Source organism: Trachurus trachurus (genome assembly GCF_905171665.1).
Source record: "Trachurus trachurus genome assembly, chromosome: 7".
In the NCBI taxonomy this organism is placed as follows: domain Eukaryota; kingdom Metazoa; phylum Chordata; class Actinopteri; order Carangiformes; family Carangidae; genus Trachurus; species Trachurus trachurus.
The window spans coordinates 8,884,027-8,897,139 of NC_139901.1; the positions used below are offsets into that span (position 1 = coordinate 8,884,027).

The window sequence follows — 13,113 nt, forward strand, 5'->3', positions numbered from 1 at the left end:
TTCACCTCCAGATCGCCTTGATGCCACGCCACTCGTCCATGGAGATGTTCAACGCAGGCGATCCAGCCTCAAACACCAGGAGGCAGGCCTACGAGCGCTACCGCTGCCACGAGGGGGCGAAGGGTGTGACCCGCCCACTGATGAGTGACACCTGTGCCAAGCTAATCACCAGCATGTCAGCCATCATAAATGACGGAGCTCTGCGTGAGTGAACAAGGACAAAACACTTTTGAATGATGTTCATATTGTTTACAGCAATCCTTTCCCTCCATCTGACCTCCCTTAGAGGTGTATAGGATTAATGAAGTTAACATTATTAATTATAATCATATTTTTTGTGGAATTGGTTATTTGATAGTTTTCTTTAGGTATTTGTAAAGGTGATTCTTAGTTCTCTGTCAGTGTCAATGTGCAGGATGATTATAGATGTTGGTGTTCAGTGACTTGATATCTGTGTTCCTCCGTCTCCCTCCAGCTTGTAACTGTGACCCTCAGGGCTCCGTCAGCTCCATGTGTGATGCCCGCGGGGGTCAGTGCCGGTGTAAGCCCAATGTGATTGGTCGACGCTGTGACCAGTGTGCTCCGGGAACTTTTGGCTTTGGACCGTCAGGCTGCATAGGTAAAAAAAAATCGTAGTTTTAAAACTCACTTTAACTTGAGACCCAGACCTGTTTATAATTAATAACATAACATTTTCCATATTTTTACAATACACTGTTTGTTTTTCTTTTCCATTTGATGTTATGTTTGATCTTTCCAGGAAAGGCTCAGTGAGTCCCTTGCTAAGGTTCAGACAGTACAAAGCTGATAAAGAACTCTTTGAACTATTTATTATCACTTTATTCTGACATTTTATTCTTTCATTTTGTCTTCTTTTTACATTTGTTTTGTCTTCTTTTTACAAATCAAAGTGACCTCAGTCTGATGAGAGAGCTGAGTTTACATCCTCAGCCATGTGCAGGCCTTTTGATGAGTTAGCATCTATGATTCTGGTGCCCTCTACTGTCTTTCAGTGTAAAACAGCAAAGTCACAGTGAAAAGTAAAAAAAAAAGTAGTAAAATAATGATGCAAGTATTTATTTTATATTCATTCTTTCCTCTTTTCCCCCTTGATTCACTCCTGTCCTGCCATTATCCTCTCCTCACTCCATGTCCCATCATCCTCTCCTCTTCCTTGTGTCTCTGTCTATCCAGCCTGTGGTTGCAGCTTGGAGGGCTCAGTGACTCGACTCTGTGACAAGTTCACCGGTCAGTGCCAGTGTCGTCCAGGAGCGTTCGGTCAGCGCTGTGACGGTTGCCAGGCGGGTCACTGGGGCTTCCCCAGCTGCCGACCCTGCCAGTGTAATGGACACGCAGACCAGTGTGACCAGAGGAGCGGAGCCTGCATCAACTGCAGGGGAAACACTGGAGGAGACAAGTGTGACAGGTGACCATCCAGTATCAGGCTGATGGCGCAACAGTACACAGGCTCAGGTTTACACATGAGATGGATTGGTTTGGTTAATGTGCTACTTCATGCGTGTACGTGTTCTCTGTTAATATACACATGACACGTATAGAACTGCAGCATCACACAATATAAAAACTACCTTTATTGTGCTGATCCTGTTCCCCAGTGCAGTCAAACACCAGTAAATACTCTGTTCTCAGGTCTTTGACATTTATACCCATGACCTGCTGCTAATTACTGAACCCTGTTAACATTATTTGACAGCTTTAATAATTTAAAATGTTCTATATTTAAATTGATTCCTAATTTTAAGAAAATTAACTTATCCTTTAAATGTTTTTCCTGTTGAAAAATGTTCAACAGGTACTAGGCTCCTATCTGAACTGTAGTAATTTAAATGAACTCAGATAAAGGTTTGTTGTACTGATGGAAGAAAATCCTCAGTCCTCAGCAGTTTTAAAGGTCCCTGTGAATGCACCTCTGATCACATACTGTATGGTAACTTGTTGTATTTTAAGTTATTAACCGTGTTCATAGATGCATGTGAACCTCTTTGCCAGGAACAAAATAACACGTAAGATAACTCAACTTTGTCATTGCTGTAGGTGTGCCAATGGTTACTATGGAAATCCAATTCTGGGTAAAGCACCCAGTGGTCAATGTCGTCCATGCCCCTGTCCGGACGGGCCCAACAGTGGACGTCATTTTGCTGCATCTTGTTACCAGGACAACCGTAACAGACAAATTATTTGCAACTGCAACCAGGGCTACACAGGTAAACTTTAATATTACAGTAACATTACTCTTTCTTTGTTCTTCTCCATCTTTCCCATCTGTTCCAGCAATGCTCAGTAAATGATTCATCTATCATAGATGAGGGGGTGACTGATATTCTCCACACCTGAACAGACAGAGCTTCACAGTGCTTCTTTTGATGATACACTTTGTTTCAGTGTTTAAATGTTTCAAATATTTAATACAAAACCTTATTGAAGTCTTTTATATTGAAAACCTTTTATGTAGGAAAGAAAAACTAGTGTTACTTCACCAATTTCTGTTTATCTTATACTGTAACTAGCTCACTGGTGTTTGAGATCTGATATGACAGTATAAATAACCTTAGTGATTGATATTAACCACAAAGACTGTTGTTAATTAGCAAATGTCTGCATGCCAACATGCAAAGTTAAGATAGTAGACATGGCAGTACCTTCTTAATATCAGCACGCTAATAATTAGTTAGTAAGCATATTGTACTTAGCTCTGAGCTAATTCAGACTACACCTCAGACTAGTTGAGCCTCAGCTGTACTTTGCGTTTGATGTTAATTACCAAGTTTTAGCAGGCTACATGCTAGTTAAGATACTACACAATAATATCTGCATAACAACACCAAGTTGTTGTTGTTGTTATTGTGGGCAGTGCCATGTGTTGACATGAGCATTTAGTTCAAAGTACTAAATTTAGGTCACAGTGCAGTCACCGTGCATGACGCCACTCATGTCTACTTCTCACATGGAAGCTGCTGGTCAAAGGGAAGGCCAGTAGTTGGTCAGTGATGATGTGGTCAGCTGATCATCCTCAGGCGACCGTGAATATCCAGGCCACTTGAACAAAGTCCACAGTGGCTGTGCTTTAGTCAGCTAAGCTAGTTAGATAAATATTATTAGTTAAACTCTGATCTTATAGAGGATGCAACGCAAATAAGGTAAGAGTGATTTTTCTGAGCAGGCTCTGGTAACCTGTCTTATTTCCTCCCTCCCCTGTATTACTGACACAGGCATTGTTAAACGCTCCGGGGTGACCATTTTTAAGCGTGAGTAATTATGGTTGACCTCAGCCCCTTCCCCTCCGCCCCCTCCTCCTCCGCCCCCTCCCTCTCCATTTTCCACCAACCCTCCACTTTACCAATCCTGCCTATGCATGGCTTCAGCACCCCTCCCATCAGTGGTGCTGTGCCACAGTGCACTCCTGCCCATGTGTGAGACCTGGCTCACAGAATAATGTCAAACACTTTCAAAATAAGTGTCTCTCTGATGTGAACCAGGTCTGTAAAAAAAATTCCCAATTCAAGGACCTGACCCAGATTAATTATTGTTTCGCTGTGTCAAAAAGTGTTTCTCATATTTGCCCTTCAAAATAAAAAAAAGCTATATATTGGTGTTGGCTTATTCTCAGTCTGGGTCAAGTTCTGTCTCAGGTGTTTGGAGAAGGTTCAACTTTTGGTCTTTATCTGTCGGTGTAGTATAGAGGTCAGTTCATAGAGGAAAGATGATAGTAGTACTGATATATCCACAGTCATGACAGGCACGCTGATGTCACCTCTTTATCCAGTCTGACTCCTCAGATTAGTCACAATGGGAGCCTATGAAAGTATGTTTTTCTATGTATTGTTACTCACCAGAGGTTGTAGTTTTGCACTTTGGAACAATGAATACACTAATACTAGAGGAGCTGCGGAGCTGTACTGGTTCAGCGACTGAGACGAGACACATTTGCAGACCATGAAGTAAAATAACTATTTAATTAATACAGGGATACTTGCTTTCCTCTCAAGGTCCAAAAAAAAAAAAAAACTTACCTGATTTGAACTGATCAGGACTGAGTTGATTTGACTTAATGGTCAGATTTTAGTTGACTTTGAGTGAATGGATAATGGTTTTAATGTTATTAGTATTTTTGTTGCATCTTGAGGATTTTTTTTCATTCTAAACCTGACTCCCTGAAATGTTGAAGGAGGATTCTTTCTACTTGAAAAAGTATGGTTACTGACAGGCCATCAATGTGAGGACCTCAATGATTCAATGAGACTCTTGTATGTATTTTTTATTGTATATATTATGTATAGTGGCAGTACTGTGCCATACAAAATACACAAAGAGTGTGGGATAATATTACATAGACAGGAAGTGTCTGTAATGGTCACATTGGTCTCTAAGGAGTTTCTTCATGTCCAAATGACCGCTGACTAATGTAACTGGCTGTTCTGTAACCATACACAGTAGTATAATAATGTGTGATAGAGTGATTGATGATAAGTAACAAAACTCATTTTAGCAGTATATTGTATTAATGCAATAATATTCATGCTTTTTAGAGATGGGTTAAGCCAAGTCTTGGGCAAACATGTTTTCTCCAATGGACATGTCCATTAAAAACATTTTAGTCCTTTTCTGGGAATCCAGTTGTATTAGGAGGGTATTCATTGTTTTTGAATCTGTTGGTTCTTCTGCTGTGAATTCACATTTCCTGCTTCCTGCTGTTTTGTACACTTCACATATTCTTATTGCAAATATTGAATGTCTAAGGTAAAATTAGACAGACTGAGGTATAAATTTGACACTCTTCTCTGCTTTTTTAGGTGCTCGATGTGATGAATGTGCCCCGGGATATTACGGCAACCCCTCCCAGCCAGGAGGGCGCTGCCAGCCCTGCCAGTGCAACAACAACATAGACATGTCAGACATGGATTCATGCGACAGGCTGACCGGTGAGTGCAGGAAGTGCCTCTACAACACTGAAGGCCCCAACTGTGGCATCTGCAAGAGCGGCTACTTCGGGGACGCCTCCCGTCGAAACTGCAGGAGTGAGTAACAAGTAAATTTTGAAACGTTAAACAAAAACATAAAGCATCTTTTTAAAAAACAGCATAATGATGATGTCATGTTTTTTTCATCAGAGTGCACATGTAACTTTCTGGGAACTGAACGCAGTCAGTGTATGGAGCGTGAGGACTGTGTGTGCCAGCGCAACACAGGCCAGTGCCAATGTTTACCAAACGTAATAGGTCTGACATGTGACCACTGCGCCCCCAACCACTGGAACATGGCCAGTGGGAATGGCTGTGAAACCTGCGGCTGTGACCCCAACAACTCTGTCACCTCCTCATGTAATGAGGTATGGAGCACTTATTGTGGATATATTCAAATCCGACGTATTTGCACAAACAGAACTGATGTGATTGTCTTTCACTTTCTGTCTCTCAGTTTACCGGTCAGTGTCAATGTCGTGATGGCTTCGGAGGGAAGACCTGCACAGACTGTCAAGAGAACTACTGGGGAGACCCCAGGACACAGTGCAGAGGTTAGACATCTGAAGGAAATGATGGGGAGGGGTGGTAGATATTCAGATACTCACATACATTTGATCTATCAGAGGAAGATCACAGGGAATAACAAATACCTTTTGAAAATATTCACAGCAGCAGCACCAAAAAAACAAACACATAAACTGGACAACTGGATAGAAATTATTAAAGAGATTCATGAAATTGGAAATCTAACTATTCTGCTGAACCTGAGATTGATTTATGTTTTACAATATGGTCACAGTGATAGGACAGAATAAGTGTCTTTTTCTTTGAGTCTGCACATTTTCATCGTAAAATCCCGATTTTTCAACATAGATCGATTAATTATTTGTGTCCACAATGAGCAATACTTACTCAAATATAACATTTGTAACATGGATACTGTCATATGCAAGTTGATGTGTTTAGGGTTTTATTAGGGTTTATAACACGTCACAGGGGTCAATGCAAATGTGACACACTTTAGCAGCTCAGGCAGAGAGATGAGAGAGATAGCACACAGCTTACTGTATCTCTGAACAGTACAAAAGCATTATGGGTAAAAAGCCTCATTTTGCCAAAAGTGAAAGCCTAGGGAAACCAGTATGCTTAATAACAAAACGATAACTCTTGGATGTTTTTGTGTGTCAGTTAGATGGAGAAGTAACCAGATGTCATTCAAAGAATTTGCAGAGGATTTATGTACATATTAATGCTCCACATGCTTCTTACATTTTTTTTATTAAATTTTCTTTCATTTTTCAGAAAAAGCTTTGCTCAGAATAATAAAACAACCGCACATTGAAATCTGTGGCTTCACAATGGTCTAACAATGAATAAAATGCACATATTTTGCTTTATACACAGAACATTATAAACAAGCTCTTTATTGCTACACTGACTGTGTGCTCCCTCCCTCTGTTTTTGTGCCCTGCAGCCTGTGACTGTGACTGGCGTGGCATTGAGACGTCTCAGTGCAACCGTGTGACGGGCCACTGTGTTTGCCAGCAGGGGGTGTCCGGTGTTCGCTGTGATCAGTGTGCCAGAGGCTTCTCTGGCCAGTTCCCCAACTGTCAGCCCTGTCACCAGTGCTTTGGGGACTGGGATCGCATTGTACAGGTGCAGCTAAAGAGAGGGGGTGTAATCAGGGGTGTCATAGCAGTGCCACAAATAAATCTGTTAAAGAATAGGACAATATACTGTATATGAAAGAAAATAATGAATACAAGTGGAAATAACAAGACAAATATAACAAATATGTAATATCTTATTTATAAACATTTAAATTTAGGCCAGTGTTAATAGAACATGTTGGAGATGGTGATATGGAAGCAAAAACAACAGAGAAAGGTAAAAGCCATAAAGAAAAATGAATTTAAAAAATTGATTAATTAATACATTCATTTTTACAAATTCAAAAAATAACCAGAATATGAATGTATGCATTCACTTCTGTAGATACAGAGGTAAATTAACAAATAAATAGATTTGAAAAATCCTATAAGTAATATTATAATATATAATCAAATACTAATAATGAATTTTCTTATTCTTTAACAGATTTATCTTTATGGCCCATAAACCCTGAGTCAGCAAAACGCGTGAAATACTGAATTGTTCGACCAGAATCTGACTCTTCACAATGTTGTCTTGTTTCCAGGACCTGGCAGTGCGCACCAAGACTCTGGCAGAGCGTGCCCATGAGATTCAGACCACTGGGCTCACTGGCGCCTATGAAAAGGCCTTCAGAGACCTGGAGGAGAAACTGGCACAAGCTCGGGGGATTGTCAACGCACGCAACGCCACTGCTGCAGCCGTCGCTACACTGATGGAGCTTATTGAAGATCTTAGGTATGAGCTGGTAGATTCCTCTGCAGTTCAACTGATTTTTTTTTTTAGATAAACCAACGACTGCCTGTCTCTTCCCCCAGAGCTCAGATCAGTGATACCACTGACACCCTGAACCGTCTGGAGGGAGACCTGACCATCGTACAGGACAGCAACTCTGAGGCGAGCAAGGAGCTGAGTGCACTGGAGAGAGAGGCTAGAGAGCTAAACCTCACCTCAGAGCAGCTGCACCACCAGCTGGACGTCCTCAAAAACTCCAACTTCCTGGGTGAGAGACGTTTCCACTAATCATCCATAAGTTCCTTTCATTAAATCAATGAATCCATCCTCAGACACGGCAGCTGATAACGTCCTCTCCCCACTCGTCCTCCAGGTGCGTACGACAGCATCCGTAGCTCCTACAACAAGTCTCTGGATGCTGAGCGCCGCGCCAACCAATCAACCACCACCAAGCCCAGCACGGTCAGTCAGTCCGCAGACACCCGCCGCCGCACCGAGCGCCTCATCGCCGCCAAGAAGGACGACTTCAACCGTAAGAACGCAGCTAACAAGCGAGCGCTGACAGACCTCAACTCCAGGACACAGGGCCTGGACATGAAGAAGATCAATGAGAAGGTATGATCTCATTCTTTCATCTTTGGAGCAGCTGTTTGCTCCAAAAGAACATGATAAAGACAGCCTAGACGAGGACCAAGATACTTCATTCACTTACTAAATAAAAAGTAACTGATTTATAATTGAGAAGGCTGTTTTTTGAATCAAGTCCCACACATACACGTATTAATGATGACAACATCCATACAAATATTGGCTCATGTGTACTGTACCTGTCCCGGCAGGTGTGTGGTGCCCCTGGTGACGCTCCATGTGGGGAAAGCCCATGTGGGGGTGCGGGTTGCCGTGACGATGAGGGGAACCGTCACTGTGGAGGCCTGAACTGTAACGGCGCCGTGGCGGTGGCGGACAATGCACTGGAGAGAGCCAAACACGCAGAGAAGGAGCTGAGCAAAGCTATGGGAGAAGTGGAGGGACTCTTTACCAAGGTGTGTACCACACTGACAGATACTGTTCACATCCTGTTGGTCTTTGGCTGTTACCCCCAGATACATAGCATCGCACCTGTTAGGCTGCAACAAATACATGTATTTTTCACATTTCACATTCTGTATTCTTCCTTAGTTTCACATTAATGTATATCTTATTGTCCTTTTCTTTTTCAAGTGTCTTTTTATTTGATATTTGTGACAGAGTGGAATTCTCACTGTACAGAGTTTTCCAATGATTCACATCTGTCATATTACACTTTAATTTTGTGCCAATGTCGCTACACAGTCAATCTCAGACCTTTTTTTCAAAGAATATATGACATATTTCAACAGATTTACAAACATTCATGACAAACAAACAACCATCACCAACAAAACAATACAACACAAAAAGGGACAAAATCTTCATTTCAGAGCAAATAGCTGAAGGTTAAGAGAAGTAAGCATAGCAGCTGTGGTGAATGAGTTGTGTCTGTCAGCCCCCTGTGTCCTCTATCAGCATGTCTTCCTGTCGTTCAGGTGGCAGAGGCCAAGACTAAAGCAGAGGAGGCCAAAGGGAAAGCCCAGGCAGCTCTGGACAAAGCCACAGCCACCAAAAACAAAGTGGAGCGCTCCAACAATGACCTGAGAGACCTCATCAAACAGATCAGAGAGTTCCTCACTCGTGAGTCTTTAATTAATTCCATTCCTTCAGCCTTTTATCAACATATAGATGTATTAAATTGTCTCACAATTGATGCTGACATTTCTCATGTTCATCTTTCTCTCAGAGGAGGGAGCAGATCCAGACAGCATTGAGGCCGTGGCGAACCGTGTCCTGGAGCTTTCCATCCCAGCCTCGCCGCTGCAGATCAGGCATCTGGCTGATGAGATCAAAGAACGGGTCCGCAGCCTTTCAAATGTGGACGCCATCCTGGAGCAGACGAAGGACGACGTGCGCAAGGCTGAGCAACTGCTGCTGGATGCCAAGAGGGCCAGGTAGATAAGGCGTCAGACTTTAACAATAAAGTATTGTAAATATACTCTGACGTCACCTGCTTCACTGTGGCTGTGTTGTTGTTCAGGCATCATTCAGAGGGGGTGAAGACCACGGCAGAGACGGTCAAACAGGCTTTGGTGGATGCAAAGACGGCCCAGACGTCAGCAGAGAAGGCCATAGCAAAAGCCAAAGCCGACATTGACATGACTGAGGCCCGACTGGCTCAGGTAACAGCTTTATTACCCCACAGTACAAAGAACCAGTGATGAAGACATGAAGCTTCATGAACCAGTTCAGGAAAGTGGTTAGAGAAAGGACTCATTTCTGAATGCTTCATTTAAACTGAGCCACATCTACTGGTCACAGTGTAAATCAGGCAAATACAAATATTCATTATTATTGCAAATTAAATATCAGTGCAACCATGGAAACTATGATTGTATCTTTATTCTAAACAGACCCTTACAGCAACTAAGAAACTACAGTAGCTGTAAAAGCATCACCATATGTGCTATGTATATGTCTATAAACAACTATAGTAATGTTACTCTGCTATGCTTGTGCTTGAAATAAGATCAAACTGGTGCAGTCTTAGTTTTCCTAAGAGGACCCACCTAAATACGCAACAAATGTTTACACCCCACGACAAAGTGTTATGAATCAGATTTGGCAAGTAGATCCATACTTTTGCATACAGTTGCATAATTCAGGCTGCACACAAGTGTCCACTGAAGAGACATAAAACATGTGGCAGTAGGTGAAAACATCAGTGTCCAGCAGAGACACAATTATCAAATTAGTTACATTAAAGAAGAAACTGCACTGCTGAAATTTGACTGAATTTTAATTCATCTCGTGCTTCTGCAAATGTGTTATGAAACTCAAGTAGAAAACTGGCTCCAGACTGTTAATCTTGACGCCTAAGTTCTCCCCCTAATATCCACATTAATTAAAACACACTCATTTGCATTTTGTTTTGCTGACTTTCTGGAAGCGGGCCAGGTGATCAGACTGTTGGCTTGGACTTCAATTTGAATCACCCTTGCTGAACATTTTCCTTACTCAATTTAAAAAACAAACTAATTATCAGTTTTATATGATCATGTACCGACCCTGGTCCCTTCCCTGGTGTTTTCTTGTCAAAGCAGAGTTAATATAGTGGCTAATATTGTTGAATGCATAAATAACTAACAAGTTCACCATGCTTCAAGCTTTTCACCACAGTCCCCAAAGGGGCAAAAACTCATTTAAAGTACAGGCTACAGGATGGAATCATAATTTACTAGATGAAGTTTTTTGGCACAAGAAAAATGGCTCAAATAATAATGACCCAGGATTATACTGAAACAGTGTGTGACAGGCTACAGTGTGAAAGAAATTCCTCTAAAATACTGTGCATTCAGAACACTGACACAAACACAGATTTTTCATGATGTTTTTCCAGAGGGATTAGAAATCATGTATTCACTTTGCTTGTGTTTTCTCTCTGTAGATTGAGTCAGAGACATTTGACAGTGAGAAGGACCTGAACGACGCCATGAACCGACTGGGGACACTGGGACAGGAGGTCAATGCCCTGAAGACCAAACGTGCCAACAACAGTATGGCAGCAGCCAGAGCTGAAGAGACCGCCACCATGGCACGAGACAAGGCAAACGAAGCCAAGCAGGTGTGTGTGTGTGCATGCATATGTGTGTGTGCACTCTGCCTCTTGAAAAGTGTATACAGCTCTCATAGTAATGCCTTCCTCCTGTCTTGATGCCCAGATTCTGGATGGCCAGCTGACAGATAAATACCACGAGGTGCAGCAGCGGGTTGATACCAAGGCCAAAGCTGTGCAGGACGCAAAGAAGAGGGCTGAGAGCCTCAGAGACGAAGCAAAGGAACTACTGAGAGACGCCCAGAACAAGCTGCAGAGACTAGCAGGTACTGAAGTCAACATGCATGAAACTGTTTAGATGAAATTTAGATAAATTTCAATTTAGTCACTCATTCAAACTTTATTTATATCACACCTTTCACATAGTATAGTGTAGGGAGCCTTACAGGTTACTGCAAGCTGATGCATGCAAAGAATAGAATGATAAAAGTGAAAGAATAATATAGATAAGACAATAAAAAATACAATAGATAAATGCCAATCAAAACAATACTGTAAGAAAGTTATTGTCCTGGCTGATGCAAAATCATTAAACACTTTGGAAACAAGTAAATGGACAGAAACAGTAGTTCACACCTGGTCAATTCATCAGCTATAACTCATTTATCACACGGACACAATGGGGAAGTATTATTGGCTGATCTGGTGGATACGTTCACATGTGGGATACAGGTCCTGGCTGATCTTTTCCCTTGTCATGGACTTTATATAGCTGCTTTGCTACCTTGGATGCAGTGTAATAGTGCAGCACACACAATATAAAATAACCAGCAGCACAAAGTAATACCCGTCTGTGTAACCACTCCTGAAATCCCCTGTCCTGACAGAGCTGGAAAAAAACTATGAGGAGAACCAGAGGAGGTTGGAGGGAAAAGCTCGTCAGCTGGACGGCCTGGAGGGCAAGATGAAAGCCATCCTCCATGACATCAACAAACAGATCCAGATCTACAACACGTGCCAGTAAATCACCTCCAAATGTCGAATGGAAACGGGTCCATCATCATGTTATTCTGCCATTTTCTTCTGATACAGACTCTGAGGGGAAAAAAGAAGGCTGGGGTCATTATTTTATCACACAGCAGGTGAATTTACATATTTTTTGTCCAAATTGTGTTGTAACTATTAATAAATCATTGCTAACATAGTGCAATGTATAAACATACCAATGACTATCACATATTTTATTTAAATTTGAATATGTGCACATTATATTTTATTTTTGAAATAATCTGGAAAAGTATCTACGAATTTGCATTATGAAAATTAAAAATGAAATTATGGAAAAAGTCAGCAATATACACATTTGGGAAAAAAGAGTGATTTTGCAAACAAGCTGTTACATGTTTGTTACTTGTTTTTTTATCATTACTTGGAGTGACAACTGTATAATCAGCAGGTCATTATTATTTTTTTATTCTATGAACTCTGGAAGTATTGTGAGCTGTGCTCATAAGAGGACTTCATTTAAATTGCACTAGAGAAAAGTAGAAAACACAACAACCTTTTGGTGCATGAGGTCATAACATCAGAGTGAAGATGTGTTCAAAATGAGTTTCGGTATTTAAAAAAACAGTAAAATATGTTTAATTTGTTATATTTTCAAATAAGCCAAATATAAGTGTATAGACACTGGAGCATAGACCTTGTGTAGCTTTAACAACATGGCTTTACATGAAGGATTAAGAGATGAAAAGAGTTATGTGGATCATTTGGATTCAACATTTTGGATTTTCAGAAGGAAATTACACAGACTGTGGTGCTAGGAGTGATTTCTTTTTTTCACGTATGCTTAAAAAAACAGGGAAACAAATTTGGTTTGATAAAGCCAATTCATGTGATGTGCTAAGACAAGAGGTACATATAAACCTGGCTACAAACCACCTCTGGTCATGATGCAGAGGATAAACCCCTGTGATGGAGCCAGATGGAGATCTTTGTCTTAGCACGAGGACAGAGGTAAACAATCAGCCTACCAGCACAACCAAGATGAACTATTATGCCAAACCCACGATGCACAGACTGAGTGTTTTGATGATGAAATATACTGTGATGGAATATTTA

General features: G+C 41.3%; 1 protein-coding gene across 2 annotated transcripts in view; it reads left to right on the forward strand.

Moving 5' to 3' along the window:
• The window catches only part of lamb2 (laminin, beta 2 (laminin S)), a 51,355-nt gene extending 38,318 nt beyond the window's left edge, over positions 1-13,037 (forward strand). The window contains exons 18-36 of one of the 2 annotated variants that reach the window (XM_083975426.1): positions 12-204; positions 476-619; positions 1,195-1,426; positions 2,056-2,225; positions 3,231-3,266; positions 4,812-5,036; positions 5,130-5,347; positions 5,437-5,533; positions 6,457-6,638; positions 7,180-7,370; positions 7,451-7,635; positions 7,741-7,982; positions 8,207-8,410; positions 8,933-9,077; positions 9,184-9,391; positions 9,478-9,619; positions 10,885-11,061; positions 11,159-11,318; positions 11,880-13,037. In XM_083975426.1, the coding sequence (XP_083831552.1) occupies positions 12-204; positions 476-619; positions 1,195-1,426; positions 2,056-2,225; positions 3,231-3,266; positions 4,812-5,036; positions 5,130-5,347; positions 5,437-5,533; positions 6,457-6,638; positions 7,180-7,370; positions 7,451-7,635; positions 7,741-7,982; positions 8,207-8,410; positions 8,933-9,077; positions 9,184-9,391; positions 9,478-9,619; positions 10,885-11,061; positions 11,159-11,318; positions 11,880-12,016 (3,288 nt within the window). In that variant the 3' untranslated portion in view covers positions 12,017-13,037. The remainder of the gene's footprint in view (positions 1-11; positions 205-475; positions 620-1,194; positions 1,427-2,055; positions 2,226-3,230; positions 3,267-4,811; positions 5,037-5,129; positions 5,348-5,436; positions 5,534-6,456; positions 6,639-7,179; positions 7,371-7,450; positions 7,636-7,740; positions 7,983-8,206; positions 8,411-8,932; positions 9,078-9,183; positions 9,392-9,477; positions 9,620-10,884; positions 11,062-11,158; positions 11,319-11,879) is intronic. The other variant, XM_083975427.1, reaches the window with a different exon arrangement.
• The last annotated feature ends 76 nt before the right edge of the window (positions 13,038-13,113 follow it).